The 26,251-nt window shown below is 32.0% G+C and overlaps 1 protein-coding gene across 2 annotated transcripts in view; it reads right to left on the reverse strand.

Annotated features, from left to right (window-relative positions):
* LOC127733013 (nucleolar protein 6-like) overlaps positions 1-26,251 on the reverse strand; it is a 73,393-nt gene that overhangs the window by 21,384 nt on the left and 25,758 nt on the right. For both annotated transcript variants that reach the window (XM_052242262.1, XM_052242261.1), the window contains exons 14-17: positions 5,563-5,791; positions 3,272-3,392; positions 2,286-2,440; positions 799-962 (exon numbers count right to left, since the gene is read on the reverse strand). In XM_052242262.1, coding sequence (XP_052098222.1) covers positions 799-962; positions 2,286-2,440; positions 3,272-3,392; positions 5,563-5,791 — 669 coding nt within the window. The remainder of the gene's footprint in view (positions 1-798; positions 963-2,285; positions 2,441-3,271; positions 3,393-5,562; positions 5,792-26,251) is intronic.

Below are 26,251 nucleotides of genomic sequence, written 5' to 3' on the forward strand. Positions count from 1 at the left end.
TCAACTTTTATTTAAAGAATATCAACTTTTATTTAGAGAATATCAACCGAAGTATAACACAAATTTTCATATTTTTTAATGATTTCTTCTTTCTTTTTTAAACTATGTTCCATGTTTAGTAATGATGGCATTAACTGTTGAACCAAATATATACTGCAGCTGTTCTATTTGCACAGTCAAATTTCATTGATCGTATATTCATTTGTGATATTCAGTCACTGACTGTATATCGCCTTGTTTATGACATTGACAATACGTTTCAGTAGAGTTTTATTTATGACGTCAATAAAATATACAGGTTCGCGGATATTTTACTTCGTCCGCTCCAAATCAAAAAATTATGGCTTTTACCCTAAATATTTCATTTGGAACAGTTATAGGAGTTGCAGTATATAAAGCATAACCATGCACTGTCTCGAAAGATAAATTTTATTTGTACTCTGCTCTCAACAGGATAGAAATGCTTGGCACAGCCTCACTTTCTACCAGTTTCTAAGCCTAGTACAAATAAAATTTACATTTCGAGACAATGTATAGTTATTCTATATATATTTTGAACACATCATCAGGATGATACTGGCCAAGTTTGGTTCAAACTAGTCAAGTAGTATTAGAGAAAAAGAAAAACAAAAGTTACAAAGAACAATTGTCAGTCTTGCCATTTCAGCTTACATTCCACACTTCAAAAGATGCATTTTCACCCTAGAGTAACACAACCATGTAACATACTAACTGGTTTGGGTACCAGTTAAGAAATCCAACATTAATGATGAAACCTGTTACCAAAAAGTTACATACCCGTGTAATGTACTGGTTAGAATGGGAAGTAGTTTTATGTCCTGCTCTAATCTCAGCGCCTCATCATTGTCTACAAACTTCACCATTCCATCAGGGGAAGTAACTTTCTTCAGTAAGGCTATTTCTCTCAAGTATTGTAATTCTAACCTGAATACATAATCCTCCTAGAAATAAAATTTACATCAACAATGTCATTATGTATATTACTACTGTATCACAACTCTTGAACGGTAAAATTGTGAGATATGTAAGGATGGCAATACATTCAGGAAAAGTTTTTTTTTATAAAAATATCGAAATTTTTTGGAAATATGCAGTATCAAAATGTGTGGTTATAATGATGGGCACCACAATAGTTAGCTATGATGATAACACATTTTAATGTCAAAATCTTTTGCAACATTAAATTTGGTTCCAGTGTTATCAAATGGAATGGAAATGAAATTGACTATTTTGTTTATATAACTGCACAAGATAAACTGGTAAGGGAAAGTTGACTAAAATATTACAGACATGCCTTATGGATCATTTATACCAATTTCAGGGCCTGGAATTTGGTGGGATTTCATATTGATCAATCTTCAGTTTTTTGTATAGTGTTTTTTTTTTAGAGTTATTTGTCCCTTGGTCCGTTTCTTTCTGTAATGTTGTGTTTTCTTCTAATTATTCATTGTATTGGCCCTTTGGTATTTTCATACTGTTTTGTATCAATTCTTTTCTTTAATTTTCCCTTTTATCTTATTTTTGCATAATATCCCAACCAAAAATGACCAATAACATTTGAGAATTAACTATTTACTTGTTGAACTCATATTTTAACTCTTCAAAAAAGGTTTTTAAATTAAGAATTTGGTTACTGTGAGTTCAAAATTATTGCGAGGTATTCATAATATGAATAATGCGACTCCTTGAGTATTGCAAAAATAGGAACTTGCATTATGATATCTGATACGTATATCTGTATGAAGCTTTTCCTAAAATCGTAATATAATTAAACTTGCATTTTTGTTCATTCTTCAAAAATGGCAATAACAAACGCACGCAATAATTCCTGAATTTACAGTAGCAAATTTAATAAATTCACAACATAGATGTTTTATCTGATTCCTTAATTTTGATTTGCCCCAGCATTCCATAATTAATATTTTATCTCCCAGTAAAATGCAACACCTATGAATCCATGTGCTATTTGTGACAATGTTTAAACAAAGAACAGAAAAACATAAAAAAGCTTGAATTAACTTTGACTTCATGATTGTAGCATAAAAGTTAAATAATAAGAATAGAATGCTCTTTTTTGTAATTTTATAGGGTTGTAAAAGCATTTAAAGCAAGCACATTTTTAGTATGAACATATAATTTTGTTTTTTCTAATATGTCAATGTCTTCTATTTGAAACAAATCTTAAAATATAAAATTTGTTATAATTATTCGTCAATATCTATGATCATTTTCCCAGAAATATATTTCAATCATTGAATACATACAAATCTGACATCTACATGGTCAATATTTATAGCGACAGGTAAATCATGCTGGTCGCTGAGTATTTCTCCAAATTTGATGTGCAGGGCAGCTTTGATTCTTCTGAATGCATCCTTATCATCAGGCCAGTGACCACTACCTTCCAATAAACATACAACTGCAAAACAAAATAAAAAAATGGTCTCTCTAGAGGTTTCTAATGTGGTTTACTTGGAAATCACAAATTACAATTTTTTTGGCTGTGTTAATTACATTATCAAAATGCCATTTTTGTTTTCTTACATAATTAAATTACATAAAGTTGATTTATCAAAAAAAATTAATAAATGATGTTGCAGTTAAGTTTCATCATAACAAATGGACAAAAATGGCTGTATTTACACATCAAAAACTACTCTGAGTACAGACTAACCTGTGTAGTTGGAAAAGTTTTAAGGCCTGGCATCCACTAGATATATAAAAGTTGAATGCATTTTGTGTTTCAGAAAGATAAAATCTTCCTTTGGATTTTGATGGGCATTATTTTTTTGTTCCTGCTGTTGGTGTAAAAATAAACAAACACCTCAATTGCTTTTGATACTGTCCACTCAGTTACACCCTTTAACTCACCTATAGTTGTGTAGATATCTATTGTCTGTCTATTGTCCATGTCAATCAAGGACAATCAAGCCAATACAATACAGTTGTTACCTGAGAGGGAGCATCGCAACATTGTATCCCAACATAGTTTATTTTTACACCTTCTGCAGGAACGAAAAAAAATGGCCATCAAAATCCAAAAAAGATTTTATCTTTCTGAAACACTAAATGCATTCAACTTTTATATATCTAGTGGATGCCAGGCCTTAAAACTTTTCCAACTGGACAGTTAAGTCTGTACTCAGCATTGTTTTTGAGGTGTAAATACAGCCATTTTTGTCCATTTGTTATGATGAACCTTAAAACATACATAAGTGCATAGTTTCTGTAAAATAGTAATATTTCATACCTTTAGTAACAGCTGTGTAAGGAGGACATGGTTTATCCGACTGTGGTAATAGTCTTAGGTCTTTTTTATCACTGCTCACTTTAGCATGGTAGAAGAATGTAGCTGGCAATGCAGGAAACACCTAAAAAAGTTAACAAAAGTATAGTAAAAATAATGAAAATGTCAAAGCTAAAGACTAGGTTGGATAAGACACTAATAAAAGACTTGAATATTTATTTTGTTTATTATTTTTGATAATCCTATATATAGTTGAAGTCTGGAACATTATGTCAACTTTTACCCAAATTTTTCAATATTTGGCCTTTTGATTGTATGTTTAAGCCTTAACTTTAAACATTCTTCATCTTTAATATTCGACTCAATATTTGAGCTATATAATGCCTGCTTCTTTGTAGTGTGGGGATTAAAATTGTATATACAACTTAAGTAAATATCTAAAATTGACAAATCTTTTTTCTATTTATGAAGGCAATACAGTCGACTCCACTTAATCGCATATCGCTTAATTGTATAATTCTGTTAATTGCATAATTTTCTCCTGCACAAAACCATTTCCCATTCATCTAATGTTATAAATTATCCGGTTATCTGCATAGCCTAAAAAGTGGCCATTCTGTTAATTGCATAGAAAATAATCGCCAGCTAGATATGCTTAGTTAAAACTGACAAGATTTTTTACCGGAAACGGCAATTTGGTAAGTATATTATTATTGAATGCATTATTATTTTCTTTATTATTTTATATTCACTTTTGAGTTGTTTAAATAAAGTTTTAAATCAGTTTCTTTCATGTTTATATGATGGGATATGGATTAATAATCCTCGATGTGTACACAAGTAAATTTTCCCTTGTTCTTTTTCAAGCCTCGAGGTAATAAACAGCTGCGCCACGAGCGCATGATACGCCCGTCGTCTTGTGTGTGAAGTTTTATGCAATAATCATAAATAGTTTCTGAGATATGGCGCGACATGTGAAAATCCCCCTTTTTTTACAAAAAACTCAATAACTCAAAAATAAAATTTTAAATCATCACCAAAAAGTATACAGATCTTTAAATTAATATTACTAAGAAGTGTGTAAAGTTTTAAGCAATAATCATAAATCGTTTTTGAGATACGGCGCAACATGTGAACCCCCCCCCCCCCCCTCCCCCCTTTTTTTTACAAAAGACTCAATAACTCTAAAATAAAATTTTGAATCATCACCAAAAAGTATACAGATCTTTAGTTTAATATAACTAAGAAGTGTGTAAAGTTTAAAGCAATAATCATAAATCGTTTTTGAGATATGGTGCGACATGTGAAAAATCCCCTTTTTTTACAAAAAACTCAAAAACTCTAAAATAAAATTTTGAATCATCACCAAAAAGTATACAGATCTTTAGATTAATATAACTGAGAAGTGTGTAAAGTTTTAAGCAATAATCATAAATCATTTTTGAGATACGGCGCGACATGTGAAAAAAACACACCCCTGTTTTAGTTACAAAGTCCCGTAACTCAAAAAGTTTTAATCTTATTTTCACCAAAAAGTATACAGATCGTTTGACCATCATAAGAAACAACTATGTAAAGTTTCATGAAATTTGGATAAGTTGTTCTCAAGTTACAGTTTGACATGTTTACGCGGGACAGACGAACATACGGACATTTGTATACCATACATAATACGTCCCGTCAAAATTTTGATGGGTGTATAAAAAATGTCAAACAGGTAATTGTTGTAAAAACACGATCATTCTCTCTCAAAAGGTGTTAATTATTGATTGGATTTCAAACATTGTCCATATATTAAATTTGGGGTGAATTTTAAAAACAATGACGCCTGACAATTCACTTTGAACAAGAGTGCACACGCTGAAATGTCTCGCCTTCTTTACTAACCATTGATATTATGTTGATAGTACGTAAATAAACTAAAACAAAATGTGTTTTATATATAAACTTTATTGAGAGTATTAAAAGACAGTAACATGTATGACATCAGACATATAACTTTTATTAGAATAAATCATCATTCAATTATCAATAAGTGGATTACAGCCGTTCATCTTTCTTCAGGGATTTCCTTTACTGATCTTTACTATCGATGTTATTTAACTCCATAATTTGGCATTTCCAATATAAGCTTAATTGCATAATTTTGTCTGACAAATAGGCTATGCAAATAACGGGAATCAACTGTATTTCACTCTAAAAATCTAAGTCCAATAAAAAATGTTATATGAAATACAATATCAAATTATAGTTTATAAACTTATGTTAGTGCTACAAACTTATGCATGATTTACCTCAGCAAACCTAAACACAGGTGATGTCCCCTGTATAGAGTTTATCGTCAACGGCATATCTTTCAGATTACGTAGCACTTTACATAAATTGTCATACGACTGCATTAAAGCTGAATGTTGTTCTTCTCCTGTACCATAAATGTAATTCTTTTCATAGGACTGAATGGGCAATGATAGCACCTGATCTAGCTGATCTCCAATGTATGATATACAAGTAACTTTGGCCCATCTGAAAAATAGGTCAACAATGATGTAGGTTTATATACAATATTAGTTACATAGTGTGGTAGTGAACTAATAGGATGTGTATGGGTCAGTAAATTGATATGGGGTGAGAGCGAAAATAAAATTTATAAGAGATCCGTATAACAAAGAAGATGTGGTATGAGTGCTAATGAGACAACTCATGCACTTTTACTCAAGTTATTGTCTATGAACCAGAAAAATAATTGTTTTTGTTAGCCTCTTTTTTGCCCCATATTCCTAAACAGCTACTATAATAACCCCCAACCTTCCTATTGTGGTATGGAACCTCGTGCTAAAATCTAATAGAGATCCATAACTTATACTCAAGCTATTGCCTGCAAACCAGAAAAATAGTTGTTTTTGGCCCTTTTCAACTCCTTATTATTAAAGGGTTTGGGCCATGACCCCCCAAAAATCAATCCCAACTTTCCTTTTGAAGAATGGAACCTTGTGGTAAAATTTCATAGAAATCTATACTCTTATATACAAATTATTGTCCTGAATCATGAAAATTGCTTCTTTTTTTGCCCTTAAATACTAAACATCTACAACAATAACCCCCAAAATAAATACCAACCTTGCTATTGTGGTATGGAACTTTGTGCAAAAATTTAATAGAGATCCATACACTTATATTAAAGTTATTGTCTGTGAACCAGACAAATAATTGTTTTTGTTAGGCCCTTTTTGACCACTAATTACTTAACAGCTATGACAATAGTCCCCAAAATTTATCCCAACCTTCCTATGACGGTGTGGAACCTTGTGCTACAATTTAATAGAGATAATTACACTTATAATCAAGTTATTGTCTTAAAACCAGACAAATAATTGTTTTTTGGCCTCTTTCTGGCCCCTAACTACAAAAAATCTAAGACAATAACCGCCAAAATAAATCCCAACCTTTCTATTGTGTATGGAAACTTGTGCTAAAACTTCATACAGATCCATGCACTTTTACTCAAGTTATTGTCTGCGAACCAAAATGTCTTCAGAAGCCAACACAGACATCGCCAAAACATAATATGGACGCAAAAAATTTTGTGGTCGTATAAAAACTGTTTCCAAGTAAATAAGGAAATTATGGCTAATGACAAAAGTTTTAAATTATCATTCTGAAATCAGTATCATGTCAAGAGTTATCTTATATTGGAAATCAATTTACACCCAAGTTTTAATATGGAAAAAATCATGGTGCCAGGCTCAAGTTTTGTTTGTTTAATTTTTTATGCTATGGATGCAGGACAAGCAATATTTTCGCTTAATTTATATTGTTTTATGGATCACCAATAGTACAGAAAACTCTACCAATATGGCAATAAAAAATTAGTGTCCTCCAGGAACAAACAAGTGAGTATCTAGTTCATTGATCGTCTGATTCATTGATTGTCATGACTATATGATTCATTGATTATAATGACTATTTGATTCATTGATTATCATAACTATTTGATTCATTAATTATCATGACTATCTTATGCATTGATTATTTTATTCATTGACTATAATGACTATCTGATTCATTGATTATCATTGCTTTTGATCCTTTGATTATAATGACTATATGATTCATTGATTATCATGACTTTTGATCCATTGACTATCAGGACTATCTGATTCACTTATTATCATGACTATTTGATTCATTAATTATCATGACTATCTGAAGCATTTATTATCTGATTCATTGACTATCATGACTATTTGGTTCATTGATTTTCATGACTATATGATTCATTGATTATCATGACTTTTGGTTTATTGATTATCATGACTTTTGTTCCAGTGATCATCAAGACTATCTTATTCACTTATAACCACGATTATCTGATTCATTTATTATTATAACTATATGATTTATTGATTATCATGACCATCTAAATCATTGATTATCATGACTATCTGATTCATTGATTATCAAGACTATCTGATTCATTGATTATCATGATCATTTGATTCATTGATTATTTTGACTATCTGATGCATTGATTTACATATTTATTGACAACCATGAATATTTGAGTCATTTATTATCATGACTTTCTGATTCATTTATTATCATGAATATCTGATTCATTGACTATCATGACTTTTAATCCATTGGTTTTTCGTAAATAAATAATTCATAGATTATCAATTCTGTGAGGGGGCAAAATATTTTGAATCAACAACAGCTAACTATCGGAAATTTTCAGAAATTGATGAGTTTTACGTGAATGAGTCTACTTTCTAAACCATGGGGTTTCATCGTGGTTTATTCATTCATAGAAATGAAATCAGTATTCAACAAAACCTTGATCTTTGTCCATAAGTGCAATCTCAGCATCCTCAAATATTACATCTTGACCCATCAGAACCATCCAAAACTATGAAGTTTCAAGTATAACAAGAGGCTCTCAAGAGCCTGAATCGCTCACCTGCATTTCAGAGGAGAAGATTTTAAAATGTTAGCAAACTTTATGAACAAATTGTGTAAAATTGTCTTTAAAGGGCAATAACTCCTTAAGGGGTCAATTGACAATTATGGTCATATTAACTTTTTTGTAGATCTTACTTTGCTGAACATTATTGCTGCTTACAGTTTATATATATATCTATAATAATATTCAAAATAATAACAAAAAACTGCAAAATTTTGTTAAAACTACCAATTCGGTGGCAGCAACCCAACAATGGGTTGATAGATTCGTCTGAAAATTTCAGGGCCAATAGATCTTGACCAATTAAACAATTTTACCCCATGTCACATTTGCTCTAAAAGATTTAGTTTTTGAGATATAAGCCAAAAACTGCATTTGACCCTTATGTTCTATTTTTAGCCATGGTGGCCATGTTTGTCGATGGATACAAACTGCGGATACAATTTATAAACAAGATACCCTAAGGAACATTCAGTTAAAGTTTGAAGGTAATTGGCCCAGTAGTTTCAGAGGAGAAGATTTTTAAATGTTAGCAAACTTGATGAACAAATTGTGTAAAATTGTCTTTAAAGGGCAATAACTCCTTAAGGGGTCAATTGACAATTATGGTCATATTAACTTTTTTTGTAGATCTTACTTTGCTGAACATTATTGCTGCTTACAGTTTATATATATCTATAATAATATTCAAAATAATAACAAAAAACTGCAAAATTTTGTTAAAACTACCAATTTCATGGCAGCAACCCAACAATGGGTTGTTCGATTCATCTGAAAATTTCAGAGCTGATAGATCTTGACCAATTGCACAATTTAACCCCATGTCAGATTTGCTCTAAAAGCTTTAGTTTTTGAGATATAAGCCAAAAACTGCATTTGACCCCTATGTTCTATTTTTAGCCATGGCGGCCATGTTTGTTGATGGATCAAAACTTCGGATACAATTTATAAACTAGATACCCTAAGGAACATTTAGTTAAAGTTTGAAGGCATTTGGCCCAGTAGTTTCAGAGGAGAAGATTTTTGAAATAGTTTACAAAGACGGACGACGACGGAAGCCGACGGACGCCAAGTGATGGCATAAGCTCACATGGGGCCCTTTGGGCCCCGGTGAGCTAAAAAACCAGAGGCTCTCAAGAGCCTGTGTCACTCACCTGTATGTACTGTGTTTTTGTAAATCATGTAAAATAAGGTTAAAATCATAATAAATAGTATTAGATACCCTAATAATGATTGAGGCCAAGTTTGGTTTAAATTGCAGACATATCTTAACCTGATAAACCTTTTTTTTTACTATGTCAGATTTGCTCTAAGAACACAGTTATTTCGTAGTGCATTTCTTTTAGACAATTTAGACTTTTGTGACAAATTATATCAAAATTATGGAAAGTCTATCGGCTCTAACTCAAAATATGGATAATTTTATGTTAAAGGGGTCTGCAATTAAGTTTGACAGCTTCAGACATACCAATTTTTGACCTTTTCAAACTGGACAAAATCACTACTTTACCTAAAAATTCATGGACCAAATTTTTTTACATGTAATTTCATCCCCCTACTTACTACTTCAGGCATTTAGTTCATCCATTTTTGCTTTTTCTTCACAAATTATTTTTTTGTTGTTGGAAGTAACCAGATAGAATTTGTCAAAGCAAAGGGTGCAATATCATCTTGACTTGCATTGATCTATATGGTAATAAATTGCTTCACTGAGCACAGCTGGATACAGGTCTGAATTTGGATTGTAATTAAATTTTTGACACATAATAGGTTTGTGACACAGAATAACTGTAGTCAAAGAACTTCAAATTGGTTATATGATTTGAATTTATATTCAATTTTTTGCTTTTGTGCAATACACTATGCGAATTGATTTGGATTACCTCCCTTACACTGCTTTTAAATTGTCTCAATTGTCCTTTAACCAGAAAAACCCTTGTTTTTCCCCTTTTTTTGCCCCTAATTCCTAAATGGTTTGAGCCATAACCCCCCAAAGTCAATCCTAACCATCCCTTTGTAGTATGGAAACTTGTGGTATAATTTCAGAGAGATTCATACACTTTAACACAAGTTATTGTCTGGAAACTACAAAAATGCTTATTTGGGCCCCTTTTTTGGCCCCTAATTCCTAAACAGTTGGAACCATAACCCCCAAAATCAATCCCAACCTTCCTTTAGTGGTTATAAACCTTGTATTAAAATTTTATTAATTTCTATTTACTTATACTAAAGTTATTATCCGGAAACCATCTGTCTTCGGACGACTCTGACGATGACAACGACAACATGATACCAATATACAACCAAAAAATTTTTAATTTTTGCGGTCGTATAAAAACATTTAAATGTCAATATTTATCATATTGTTTGGGGTCTTAGTGCCTCTGTATTGATTATCGGATTGTATTTGCGTATTTTGCATAATAGAACCAAGTGTTTTCTTTGATTCACCAGCAAACCGGAAGATGGCTTGATAAGTTTCGGTCAAACTTGTCAATGTTGGTGCAATCATTAAAACAAGATGATATGTCCGGCTCAAAGTTATTAAGGCCAGGTCAACATATTTTACCTCAAAAAGCCGTGATATGCAATTCAATCAAGAGCTGAGCAGAGTGATACAGACAGGTTTGGACGACTGATAAGAATGTTTATTTCTATAATTACTTGTCTTGACTCAAATGGATGTAAAATTCTTTAAAAATGGTTAAGTTGTATATGCATGTCTTCTTTGACTGTCCATGGCCTTAAAAGGCTAAATCCCTGGGATGTGTTTTAATTGATTTTAGTCTCTGATGCATGATTTTTTATTATTAATTGTTTTTGGCTTTTAACTAGCTTTCAGTAACTGCGAGTACTCTCAAATCGTAGCTTTGTGTTAATTTGATCTGTTGGCACAAATTGTAATGCATCATTTTTACTTATTTTGTGTTATATCTCGTCTCACTATTTTTAATATGTACCACCTCTGAAAAAAATTTAGCATGACAATAAATTTTCACTTATGTACTCGTACTATGAAGAACAAATTTATTTATTTTGTAAAAAATATTTCTGTACTCTTAACAACAAAATTATTATATTCATATTTACCTGTGTACGTCATTTTATTTAACGCCATTTTGTCTCGGGTTATATTTGTCTTTTAGACATTGTTTTACATCTCCTTTTTTATTAATATTGTATTTATATTGTGTCATAGATCAAATTTATTCGTTCAGAGTATGTTTACTTGTTTTTGTTAATATTTAAGTTAAGCCATTTCAATTGATATTTTATAGTTTGTCTTTCTATGTTGTAATGTTACACTACTGTTTCAGGTAAGGGTGAAGGTTGGCACCTGTTTAAACCCACTGCATTTGTTTGCACCTGTCCTAAGTCAGGAATCTGTTGTTCAGTGGTTGTTGTTTGTTTATGTGGTTCATAAGTGTTTCTCGATTCTCGTTTTTTATATAGATTGTTTTTCCTGTTTGAATTGTTTTACACTAGTCATTTTGGGGCCCTTTATAGCTTGCTGTTCAGTGTGAGCCAAGGCTCTGTGTTGAAGGCTGTACTTTGACCAATAATTGTTAACTTTTTATATATTGTGACTTGGATGGAGTGTTGTTTCATTGGCACTCATACCACATCTTCTTATTTCTATGACCTTTATTAGAAATGTTAGATGAACTTCAAATGTCCATGTTTGTTTAATTTAAGTTTATGTCCAAATAATATTTACCCCTCATCTTCAACTATATTTTCAACCATAAAAACTATTCAAATCATATTAATATACAAAGCAATTACAACAAAGTCTAGTAACTTCCCTCACTTACAACAAAGTCAAACACTGTCTCTTAACTCATATCAAAATAATCTAACTTCCCTCTCATGAACTGAAATGTTTCTAACTCACAAAATGTCCACTTCATAGATTTTGACCTTATCACTATTGCCTTTAGATGTGACACATCCTACATAAGTTTTTCCAGCATCTGTACTAGAGAAAGAGCGTGGGTATAATATTCCTATTTTACTTGTGTCACACCAACTTATATAATTCCCTGAATTGTTTAGGAAATATAAAATGCTATAGTTTCGGTTAGAAATGATAATATTGTCAAATGGAGTAGTGAATACATATAGTGGCTTGAAAGGTATTTTGTCTGTGTTAACTTCTGGATTGCCATTGAAGGTATTCAAAACATCACCATCCTCACTCAGTATTACCACTCTGCCTTTCAAATCTTCAGATAACGTGTCTACTACACAGATATTACCATTCTTTGTTCTGGTTATATTTCTCACATTTGTAAATATAGGATTCCAATGTCTGTCAAATTCATCAGTAGCTTTACTTACTAGCTTCAAGTTTCCCACTTCTATTCATTACAATCACAACCCTTCTTCCTACAGCTGGGTAAACTAAATCCCCACTATAAGCACCAACAGTGACCTTTCCATCTGAGTTTACATGAACAGCTAACAGCACTAAACCCTTTACCTCGTACTTAGAATAAGTCATTTCTCTTGACTGACCACTGATCTGCTTCAGTCTAGGTCCTTCAGTAACTAGAAGTAGATCTTTAGATGGAGTCAATGCCATATCGTAGATGTGAATATTTTTTTGATCAATTATCTTCAAACTTCTCCCTTCTATCTTAACTTTTTGTAGTACTTCTTGGTTAGTAATCCACAATGTTTTTTCAGAGCATGCTGCCATATAAAAAACATTGGTGATTTCAGTTTCGAACTGTTTAATAATTTTAATTTCAAATTTAGTAGAAACATTTTGCAATGAACCAATGTTGTAAGCAATTATTTGTCCAGGAAGAAAAGTTGGAATATAATCAAACTCTGAGCAAGGTAATGTGATTGTTTCCTCCATTGATTTTGCTATCCCCAAATCATCTAAAAAGACTCGTTCAGCATGCTTTGATTTGATGATATCATCAACTTCTGCATTCTTGGATTCCAGGTCTCCAATAAGCAGAGACACTTTTTTTTCTTCTGTTTTGGTATATTGATGAAAAGCTTCCCATCTTCTAAGAATTTCAGAATTTAATTCATCTATATGTTTATCAACTTCGTTCTTTAGTGCAGTTTTCTGTGCTTTCATTTTCTTTTTGGTATTTTTCATTTTTGAATGTTCAGTGTTTTCAACAGCCTTAGTTTCAGCTTTTCTTTTCTTCAGCTGATCTATATTAGTTCCAATATTCTTTTGTTTTTTCTTCAATTTGTCAAGTCTGATTTCATATCCTTCTCTGATTACTACCAATTCATGGCCATTATGGATTTCAATGATGCATAACGGACATACCAAACAGTCACATGATTTGCAAAACATGAAGCAAATCTGATTTAAATGATTTTTACAATTTATATTAGAAAAATCTATTTCATCCTCATGAAGTCCAACATCCTGTATAGAAACAACTTTGTGATCCTTGGCAAGTTTGCATTTCACATGAATTTTCTCTTTACACTTATCACACATTAACATGTCACACTTTAAACACTTCCAATTTATTCTAGTGTCCTCCTCACAAACACTACAGGAAACTGGAACCTGTCCCCCTCCACAGGCCATAACTTATTGGTTAAACTTCCAATATGTCTGCCGGATCTAACTTCCTTATTTTTTAAGATCTAGACTGATGCAGTTTATATATAACTATTGTATTTCAAGAGTTATTTTTAACTTATTCAAATTTTAAATTCTTCACACTGATATAGTTTCTTACACAATTTATGATCATAGATAATAGATAATTGTATGTAGATCCATTTAAAGCACCTTGCCTTGTTTATTCACTAACTATATGTATAAAATTGAGAATGGATAGGATATAACCTGGCCATTGATTACTGTAAATAAATTGTCATGAAATATAATTGTTTATCCTGATTTTTATATGCTTTTCCATAACATACTGACAAATTGCTGAAAGACACCCATCCTTCACCCCCCCTTTAGTTATTGAAATCTATAATTTTGCATTAACTATATCTTGGTGTAAATTAGATACACACAATCAGGTTAATACCCTCATGGGTGTAAACAATTATATGCTTTAAAATCAATAGTAGTTTCAAAATGGGGTAATAATGCATTGAAACCCAACACAATAAAATAATAATATATCTTTAAAATATGCAATTGAGTAAAAATCCACAATTACAATGAAATGAGGTATAGGCTGTACAATTAAAAGTAATAGTTTCAAAATTGAGAAATAATGTACTGGGCATTTATATCTCTTAGTTTAAATGCCCAACACAATAAATTATTGATACATCTTTAAAATGCGCAATTAAGTGAAATCCACAGTGTGAAGAAGATTTTTATTCAATATTTTGCAATACAATTTTTTTTTTTTTTTATTGTTTTCCAAGTTTTGTTTTCAAACATACCAAAGTCAATCAGATTAATATTTAGTTGGATCACAGGGTGAGTTTAAATGTCCCATTTATTAAAATTTTAGAGTTCTGATTGTCCCACATGAATAGTTCTGATTGTCCCACATTATTTTATTATGTAAAATGTTCTTAAATAAACAAGGTAGTTGTTGTTTGTTTTACTAAATAAACAAGAATTAGAATAGGATTTTTTAAATCATCACATTAAAGCACTTTTGATGAAATAATATAAAATTTCTGAGTTATAAAATATAATGTTACTCTTATTTGTAAAACAAATATCAGTATTGTATTTTTAATTACATTTTTTATTAAAGTTTTTAAATAAATTTAAAAATGATACATGCAATGATTCTAAATGCTCCTGCGGTTCTCCTGTTGAAGATGCCATTCATTACTTTCTAGAATGCCAATTATATTATAACCAAAGAATATCTCTGGTTAATGATATTATATATATGAACATACACATTGATATTGAAACGCTATTGTTTGAAAAAGATGCATATAATTACGAAACTAACTCTAAAATTTTTGATAAAGTTCGTTATTTCATTAAACAGTCAAAAAGATTTTAACGTTCTAAGTCAGCAGCTTTCTTTTTTCTCTCTGTCCTATTTTCTTTTTTTTTTTTTTTTTTCCAAGCCAATGTGTGACTCCTTCCTTTATAACTGTGGCTATACTATGTATGTGTTTGCTGTCATCATATATGTGTATTGTATATGTAAGGAGAGGACTTAATATAAGTTGTAATAACTTGTGTCCAATCATATTGCTTGATTAATACAATAAAATATTATTTAATTAAAATTAAATTAAAATGTCAGATTAACCTGAACCCAACAACTTTCTTCATTGATTACGAAGCTGCTTTTCATAATTTTGCCAGAGCATCCTTTCCAGGAAAAACTATTGAAGGACATTTTGTTTCACTATACTCAGTGTATTTGGCGAAAAGAGCAGTAAACAAGACTCGTCTCTTAACTATAAAGGAGAACCAGACATTCATCAACTTGTACAGTCGGCAGCAGTTCTTCCTCTGGTATCACCTACAGAAATAGACGACGTCTGGTTCCATACACTTGAAGACCTGGAAAATTCGGACTCAACAGCAAATATCACTTCGTTTACAGAAATCGTCACAACATACTGGGTTGAAAGCAACAGGCAGCAATGGAACCATTACCAAACCGAAGGACCAAGGACGACAAACCACCTCGATGGATGGCACAGTAGCTTGAAGAAGATGATCTAAGTACCACACCCAAACATAGTATAAAAGCTACTGAACTATCTTAAAGAAGAGCAGGCAGCAAACGAAATGACTATCATTCAGTACCAAGATTGGGGAGTAGGACAAACATATAGAACAAAATACACTTAAGTCAATCAATGCCTATAGGAACTCAGACCATCTTCAGAATAGCGAAGTTATTGTGTTTCAGTGTGCTGACATTGCTTCTGACTTATTTGTTACATTTTGACTAAGTTTGTTGCAATTATATGATGCGTTGTGATGTTTAAGTTATGAATCATGTGTGCTTTATTGTTGTACCTTATGCATTATGCGTGCTTAATAGTATCTGCTCTTCGTGTCATGTGTCAAGTGTGTGCTTTAATGAATTAATTTGTTTATTGTGCGTACTTTATTGTATTTAGCTGTTTATTATGTGTGCTTAAGTGAAACTCTTTTTATTATATATATCAATGTAGAATTGAGAAGTGCTTGATATGTGCTATTTTATGACTAAATATATATTATAGTCTGTGTTTGATGATACTTTGTTGCAATATATATGCAAAAAAGAAATATGTAAATATTATTATTTGTTCATGTTTATTTCTTATTTTATAAGTTACATTGGTTAGTGACCTTTAATTAGCTGCTACACATTATAATAAAATGCTCCGTTGGGCGCAACTTGATACGACCGCAGAAGTCGAACCCTGAATAGTTGGGGCAAGTATGGACACAACTTTCAAGCTTGATACAGCTCTGAATTTGGATTGTGCTTAAATATTTGACACAGCTTAGGTTTCTGAGACAGAATGAATGTGGTCTAAGAACTTAAAAATTTTTAATTAACCTCTTATGGTCCAATATCCAAAATCTAAATACATACACGGTTAGATTCAGCATATCAAAGAACCCCAAGAATTCAATTTTTGTTAAAATCAAACTAAGTTTAATTTTGGACCCTTTGGACCTTAAATTAGACCAATTCGAAAACGGGACCAAAAATTAAGAATCTAAATACATGGTTAGATTCAGCACATCAAAGAACCCCAATATTTCAATTTTTGATGAAATCAAACCATATCATTATTATTTGCTTTTATATATAAATCAAAAATAACCAACTTAAAATGGAAAATTTTAAAGAAAAAAAAAAGGAAAAAAAGAAAAAAAAACTAGAGGCTCTCAAGAGCCTTTGTCGCTCACCTGTATTTACTGATGCTTTGGAAATCATGTAAAATAAGGTTAAAATCATAATTAATAGTATTAGATATTAGATATTATAATGATATCTAAGATAATAAAAAAATGTAAAATTTCTGTAAAATTACTAACTCAGGGGCAGCAACCCAACAACAGGTTGTCGGATTCGTCTAAAAATTTCAGGGCAGATAAATCTAATTCTGATGAACATTTTTGCCACCTGTCAGATTTGCTCTAAATGGTTTATGATGGTTGGAAGGCGGGTCATCGGACAAATTTTTTAAACAAGATACCCTTATAATGATTATGGCCAAGTATGGTTAAATTTGTCTCAGTAGTTTCAGAGAAGAAGATTTAATGATTATGGCCAAGTATGGTTAAATTTGTCTCAGTAGTTTCAGAGAAGATTTATGTAAAAGATTACAAAAATTTACGAAAAATAGTTAAAAATTGACTATAAAGGGCAATAACTCCTAAAGGGGTCGACTGACAATTTTGGTCATGCGACTTATTTGTAGATCTTATTTTGCTGAACATTATTGCTATTTACAGTTTATCTCTATCTATAATAATATTCAAGATAATAACCAATAAAATGCTTCGCTGGGGCGCAGCTTGATACGACCGCAGAGGTCGAACCCTGAACAGTTGGGGCAAGTATGGACACAAAATTCAAGCTTGATACAGCTATGACTTTGGATTGTCATTAAATATTTGACACAGCATAGGTTTCTGACACAGGATGAATGTGGTGTAAGAACTGGAAAAAATTAAATTTACCTATTATGGTGGAATATCCATAAACTAAATTGTTTGTTAATTTCAATATATCAAAGAATATGTAGAATTCAATGTTAATAAAGTTGAAATTTGGACCGTTTTTGTTCAATGTGGACCAATTTGGTAACATGTATAAATAATCAAAAATCTAAATACATGGGAGCCCATTTAAATACATCATAAAGGTATTAAAATAGAAAGTGACATCATAGTCATGGCTAAAAATAAACAAAAATCCTTAATCAGCAACATTTAAAGTAATATCTAAAAATAAAATTCCTTTGTAACCATAAAAGCCCATTTAAATACATCATAAAGATATTAAAATAGAAAATGACATCATAGTCATGGCTAAACATAGCAAAAAACCCTTAATCAGCATCATTTAACAGTAATATCTAAAAATGGAAATTACATCATAAAGGTATTAAAATAGAAAATGACATCATAGTCATGGCTAAAAATAAACAAAATCCTTAATCAGCATCAGCAACATTTTATAGTAATATCTAAAAATAAAATTCCTTTGTAACCATAAAAGCCCATTTAAATACATCATAACAGATATTAAAATAGAAAATGACATCATAGTCATGGCTAAACATAGCAAAAACCTTAATCAGCATCATTTAACAGTAATATCTAAAAATAAAAATTTCTTTGCAACCATAAAAGTAAAATAGAAAATGACATCATAATCATAGCTAAAAATAAACAAAAAATTTTTTATTGGCAAATTTTAAATGGAGTTTATTATACTAAAACAATAAATTTGCAACCATAAACATGATAAAACCCCATTTAAACACATCATAAAAGTATTAAATAATTCAACTACATCATAAGGCTATAAAAATAGAAAATGACTTCATAGTCAAGGCTTAAGGTAAACAAAAAACCTTCATCAGCAAAATTTTATATTGGCAAATTTCCAATGAAGTTTATTACACTAAAATTGTTGGCAAATTTCCAATGCATTTATTAACAATAAAGTTATTGGCAAATTTCCAATTTACATAATTTAAAAGCAGTGTAGATGAGATATTTAAATGAGTTTGAATTACCAACCTTACACTGCTTTTAAATAATGTTCTTTACTCAATTATTTGTCTATTAAAATGGAAACCCTTGTTTTTTAACCTTTTTTCCCCTTATTCCTTAAACATTAGAGCCATAACCACCCCCCCCCCCCCAAAGCCAATTATTACTTTCCAATGTAACCTAAATTTCCAATATACATAATTTTAAATTTCAATTCCTCATGATATATAACCGTATCATTATTATTTTCTTTCATATATAAATCTGAAACAACCATCTTTAAATGGAAAATTTTAAAGAAAAAAAAAGGAAAAAAAAAATCCTACCTCCCACACATTTTTTCAACCCCCTTTTGATTCATCATCCCCCACCTCAATCACAACCTTCAATTTGTGGTATGGTACATTGCAATACAATTTTACAGAGATCCATACACTTGAACACAAGTTTTTGTTGCAAACTAAAAAAATCCTTATTTTTGACCAATATTTGGCTCCTTATTCATAAATGTTTGAGCAATTAACCCCAAAACTCAATTCCTACTTTCTCTTCGTGATAAAAAATAACTAACTTAAAATGTAAATTTTAAACAAAAAAAAAATGAAAAAAAAAAATTACCCCTTTTTGACCCCCGCCCCCTTATGATTCATCACCCCCACCCCCCTTTCCCCCCAAACCAAGCTCAATAACAGCCTTGCCTTTGTGGTATGGTACCTTGTAATACAATTTTAGAGAGATCCATACAATTGAACACAAGTTATTGTCTAGAAACTAAAAAATGCTTATTTTTAACCCCTTTTTAGGCCCCTTATTACTAAACGTTTTGGGCAATTACCACAACACTCAATTCCAGCTTTCCCTTTGTTAAATGGAACCTTGTAGTAAAATTTCAGAAAGATCCATACACTTACACACAAGTTATTGTCATGAAACTAGAAAAATGCTTGTTTTTTGCCCCCTTTTGGCCCCTTATTCCTAAAATTTTGAGGCAATTAACCCCAAAATCAATCCCAGCATTGACCCTTTGTGATATGGAATCTTTTGGTACAATGTCAAAGAGATCCATATGCTAACACACAAGTTATGTCTGGAAGTTACAAAAATGCTTATTTTCGGCCCCTTTTTGGCCCCTAATCCCATAACCCCCAAAATCAATCCCCACCTTCCTATTGTGGTATTGAACCTTATGGTAAAATTTCATAGAGATCCATTCACTTAAACTAAAGTTAGAGTGCGAAAACCATTGTGTATTCGGACGACGACGCCGGACGACGACGACGACGACGCCGGACGACGACGACGACGACGACGACGCCAACGTCATACCAATATACGACCTCAAAATTTTTTTGCGGTCGTATAAAAACTGCAAAATTTCCTTAAAATTACCAATTCAGGGGCAGCAACCCAACAATGGATTTTGTCTGGAAATTTCAGGGCAGATAGATCTTGACCTGATAATTAGTTTAACACTATGTCAGATTTACTCTAAATGCTTTGGTTTCAGAGATATAAGCCCAAATCTACATTTTACCCCTATGTTCTATTTTTAGCCATGGCGGCCATCTTGGTTGGTTGGCGGGGTCATCGGATACATTTTTTAAACTAGATACCCTAATGATGATTGTGGCCAAGTTTGGTTAAATTTGACCCAGTGGTTTCAGAGGAGAAGATTTTTGTAAAAGCTAACAACGACAGACGTCGATGACGACGAACGACGGATGACGACGAACGACAGACAACGGACGATGTACGCCAAGTGATGAGAAAAGCTCACTTGGCCCTTCGGGCCAGGTGAGCTAAAGGGATAAAAAAATCCCCCCCCCCTAATTTTTTGAACCCCCTTATGATTCATCACCCCCAAACTCAATCCCAGCCTTCCCTTTGTGGTATGGTACCTTGCAGTACAATTTCAGAGAGATCCATACACTTGAACACAAGTTATTGTCTGGAAACTGTAAAAATGCGTTTTTTGGCCCCTTTTTGGCCCCAAATTCCTAAACGTTAAGGGCAATTAGCCCCAAACTCAAACCCAGCTTTCCCTTTGTGATATGGAACCTTGTAGTACAATTTCAGAGAGATCCATACACTTAAACACAAGTTATTGTCTAGAAACTAGAATAAACAGCTGTGCCATGAGCGCATGATACGCCCGCCTTCTTGTGTGTGAATTTTTATGCAATAAGCATAAATAGTTTCTGACATACGGCGTGACATGCGAAAACCCCCTTTTTTTTTTTACAAAAAACTCAATATCTCTAAAATTAAATTTTGAATCAAAATCAAAAAGTATACAGATCTTTAGATTAATATAACTAAGAAGTGTAAAATTTTAAGCAATAATCATAAATAGTTTTTGAGATACGGCGCGACATGTGAAAACCCCCCCCTTTTAAAAAAAAAAAATCAATATCTCAAAAAATAAAATTTTGAATCAAAACCAAAAAGTATACAGATCTTTAGATTAATATAACCATGGAAGTAATATTTAAAAGGAATAACAACGACTAATTAGCATGTATTAACAGCCTGCAGAGCTCTGTACTAAAGTCATATGATTTTATCCAATTATAGTCTCAGCGGCAAGACCCCTTTGGTTACTATCTGTGATACCGTGGTTGTAAAATGGCATCTGGAATTTCTTATCAGTCACGTGATTTTATCGAGTCCGGTAATTATAAAGCACCTGTGTGAAATCCGAGGTTTATTAATGAGAAGGTGGCGCTGTATCATATAAAACCTCTACCTTCAGAAAGAAGTCGTATGATGTAAAAAACTTGAAAAACGGACGAGAATTGTTCAACCTACAACAGTATAGCATGGAAAATTGTATTTAATTTAGCATATTTTTGACTTTTACCTTTTGTTTTATACTGTTCTAAAAGTATTTTCCGGTTAAAAGCGGATCCTGAGTAAAACAGTTAAATACCGATAAATCGATCAGGTTTCACATGATGTTTAACAAAATAATGTAGACAAATCTAGACATAGATTTTTTTACTGTTGAAATGTGCAAAGTTTATCGAGAAGTATTCTAAATTTATGTATATGTCATAAATGTCATTGATTACATTATTGAAACTGGACAGCTAAAATAGGGATAATATGTTCGTAAACATATATTTTTTTAAAAAGTGTTTATTGTGGAATACTTGTATTAATATAACAAGCTACAGCAAAAATTAAAACAAACCGACAAAATGAGCTTGACGCTATCTGTCTTACGGCAAATGCATTTTTACACGACTTAGTTTATGTATCAAGGACTATAAATTAAAGAATAGAACCGTTTAGAATTGTGAATATTTTAATTGACTAATACATGAAAGACTTAGATTATTCGTATTTAATAAAAAGGGGTCCAAACGTATTTTTTGTACAATCATCTTCTTAACTTACGGAAATGGCTTTTTAACTGTCTGTAAATATTAAAATTGAAAATGACCCAGCCTTGTTCTCCAATTTCTTATGTGATAGCTGTCTGTACTATTTAGATCGAACTGACCAGAAATAGGAAAATTGGACTAAAATAAAAATTGAACGAATGACTATATATGGCAGCGTACATCAACGGAATGTAACGAATGGACTACAACAAATGGAAGTTTTTAACGACCTTGACTTGCTATACAGCCCTTGCACGGTCGATTAAGACAAATGGACTATTCCGGTTACTTCGCACGTATATACGACAAAAACTTGTCTGTTCATAGTTTTCCGTGAACACGAAAATGAACGAAAAGTGTCAATGATTTGATCGATCACATGCGGAGAATCAACTTCCATACCAGATATTAAACTAATTAACAAGTTATCGAAAGATGGGCAGTAACGCAGATGAAACCTTTGAAGTGACGACGTTGTTATTCCTTTTAAATATTACTTCCATGATATAACTAAAAAGTGTGTAAAATTTTAAGCAATAATCATAAATCGTTTTTGAGATACGGCGCGACATGTGAAAAACCCTTCCCCCTTTTTTTACAAAATACTCAATAACTCAGAAATAAAATTTTGAATCATCACCAAAAAGTATACAGATCTTAAGGTTAATATAACTAAGAAGTGTGTAAAGTTTTAAGCAATAATCATAAACTGTTTTTGAGATACGGCGCGACATGTGAAAAACCCCTCCCCCTTTTTTAACAAAATACTCAAAAACTCTAAAATAAAATTTTGAATCATCACCAAAAAGTATACAGATCTTAAGATTAATATAACTAAGAAGTGTGTAAAGTTTTAAGCAATAATCATAAATTGTTTTTGAGATATGGCGCGACATGTGAAAAAAAACACACACCTGTTTTAGTTACTAAGTCCTGTAACTCAAAAAGTTTTAATCTTATTTTCACCAAAAAGTATACAGATCGTTTGACCATCATAAGAAACAACTATGTTAAGTTTCATGAAATTTGGATAAGTCATTCTCAAGTTACGGTGCGACATGTTTACGCCGGACAGACAGACGGACAGACAGACGGACGGACGCCAGACATTTGTATACCATAATACGTCCCGTCAAAAATTTGACGGGCGTATGAAAATGCTTATTTTTGGCCCCTTATTCCTAAACGTTTTGGGCAATTACTCCCAACCTCAATTCCAGCTTTCCCTTTGTGATATGGAACCTTGTAGTACAATTTCAGAAAGATCCATACACTTACAAGTTATTGTCATGAAACAAGAAAAATGCTTGTTTTTTGCCCCCTTTTTGGCCCCTTATTCCTAAAATTTTGAGGCAATTACCCCCAAAATCAATCCCAGCATTCCCTTTGTGATATGGAACCTTGTGGTACAATGTCAGAGAGATCCATACACTAACACACAAGTTATTGTCTGGAAGTTACAAAAATGCTTATTTTTGGCCCCTTATTCCTTAACTGTTGGTATCATAACCCCCAAAATCAATCCCAACCTTCCTTTTGTGGTATTGAACCTTATGGTAAAATTTCATAGAGATCCATTCACTTAAACTAGGTTATTGTGCAAAAACCAATGTGTCTTAGGACGAATTTTTGCGGTCATATTAAAAAGTGCAGGACAAAATTTTTCATCCTAGCCGCCCCATAAAAATCAAATGGTAGCTCACTTACACTGCAATAATGCCAACAAAACATAGTACAAAAGAAATTAAAACTCAAATTGATATAAGGTAATAAAAAGAGAGCGAACTCTATGGGAACTAACCTTAAGGAGGATAGAGGAAAAGAGTTGCAACACGATGCAAATTATGTTCTAATTTGTCGCCTTGATTACCCAGGTGCTATCTGAAAATCCTGAGGAGAACACTGAGAGGGGTAAGGACAGTCTACCTTCACCTAAACCTTCTTTAACAAGTTATTTAGCATTATTTTTATCTATATTTTTCTCCACCTGGCCAAACTGATTAAAGAAAATAAAAGCTGACCAGTACTGTTTCTTTACAGGAAGATTGAATTACTCTAATGAGGTGATTAGCACAGTAGATTTATTAGTATCACCTTGTAGGTAGAATACAGGTCAATAAAAAACATAGAAAATAGATGGAAATCTTTCAGAAAGAGAGTTTTTTGAAAGTAGCTCTGAGAGATGTTACAATAATGAATATTACAGATAAAAGCAATGAAAATCCAACAAAAAAGGGGGACTTTCTCAATGAAATTCTAATACTCAGACAGATGTTACATAAATCAACAAAATAAAGGTCGAATAAATAAAATTGCTAATCTACCAAATAAGGGGGATTCACAAGGTAGATATTTAGATTTTACAGTATATGTAAAATCTACCCAAAAAACAAAAACAAACAAAACAAATTAACAAAATACACATATAAATCAAAAGATGTAAAATATATAACAAAATAAACTGTTGACACAGGAGATATGTATCGCCTGTATGTAATTTTTATCAAATGTTAAAATTAAAATGGCAATAATAACTTAATATGTTAACAATGTAAAAGTTTCAAAGTCAATATACCATGACTGAGAGGGTGGGGCCATATAATCTCCACGGAGAGAGACGTGCTTATACCAAATGTTATTGACTTATCATTGGTGGTTCTCACAAACTGTAACATGTTTAAACTATGTTAAAGTTTTAATGTCAATGAACCATGACTGAGGGGGCTGGGCCACGAAATATGGATGGATGTGAGATGTGCCAATGCTAATACAAAGGCATACCAAATATCATAGACTAACAGTTAGTTTTTCTTTGAGACTCTGTCGAGATGAGAGAAATTTGGGGGACCAGAATCTAGATTCAGCATATCAAAGAACCCCGTATATTCAATTTTTGGACCCTGATTTGGACAGATTCAGCATATCAAAGTACACCAAGGATTTAATCAATTTATTTATTAATGGACAATATGAGCTAAGTTTTCAATTTTCAAATAAATTTGTCACTCCATTTATAAGTGTGTTATACTCTGTAGGTCAATCAAATAAGACATGTATATATTAGGTCAATAAAAGGTAGGAGAAAATGCGAAAGGTGCAATCATCGTATAACAAAAGTCCAATCAAATTCTATAATGAAGATATACTAAGTGTATCATTTTTTTAATAAAGAAAGCTTTGTTAATTTAATCTGTATTATTTGACCTCTAAATGTCTTTTGATTTTGTTTGTTTCTTTGGGTTAGCCTGTCTCATAAACAAATTCCTGACATCTCCTTTTGTTCATACACAAAAATCGTTTTAATTGCATCATGTCTATAATTGTCTTATGTCTGTAAATTTGTTCTAAGGGGGTTTACAAAAAAGCAAGAAGATACCATAACGGCAATTAATAATCAAAGGACAGACCATCCTATGGCCAAAAGATAAAGGAGGAATAGACAAACAAACAACAGTTCAAATAAAATACTCTGAGGAGCGCGATAGGCGGATCCAGGGGGGGCCAGGGGGACTGGGCCCCCTTTTGTGGGAAAAATTTGGTTGATTATATAGGGAATCACTGAAGCATGACTGGAGCGTGCGCCCCCCCCCCCCTTTTATGAAAAGTCCTGGATCCGCCACTGAGCGCAGCTTGATACAACCGCAGAAGTCGAACTCTGAACAGTTAGGGCAAGTATGGACACTACATTGAAGCTTGATACAGCTCTGAATTTGGATTGTGATTAAATATTTGACACATCATAGGTTTCTTACACAGAATAATTGTGGTCAAAGAACTGAAAACTTTGAAATTGGACTTTTTTCTATTTTGGTCCAATATCCAAAATCTAAATACATGGTTAAATTCAGCATATCATAGAACCCCAAGAATTTAATTTTTGATGAAATCAAACAAAATTTCATTATGGACCCTTTTGACCTCAATGTGGACCAATTTGATAACAGGGTCCTGAAAATCCAAAATCTAAATACAAGGTT

Source organism: Mytilus californianus, unplaced genomic scaffold (genome assembly GCF_021869535.1).
Source record: "Mytilus californianus isolate M0D057914Y unplaced genomic scaffold, xbMytCali1.0.p SCAF_3, whole genome shotgun sequence".
NCBI lineage: Eukaryota > Metazoa > Mollusca > Bivalvia > Mytilida > Mytilidae > Mytilus > Mytilus californianus.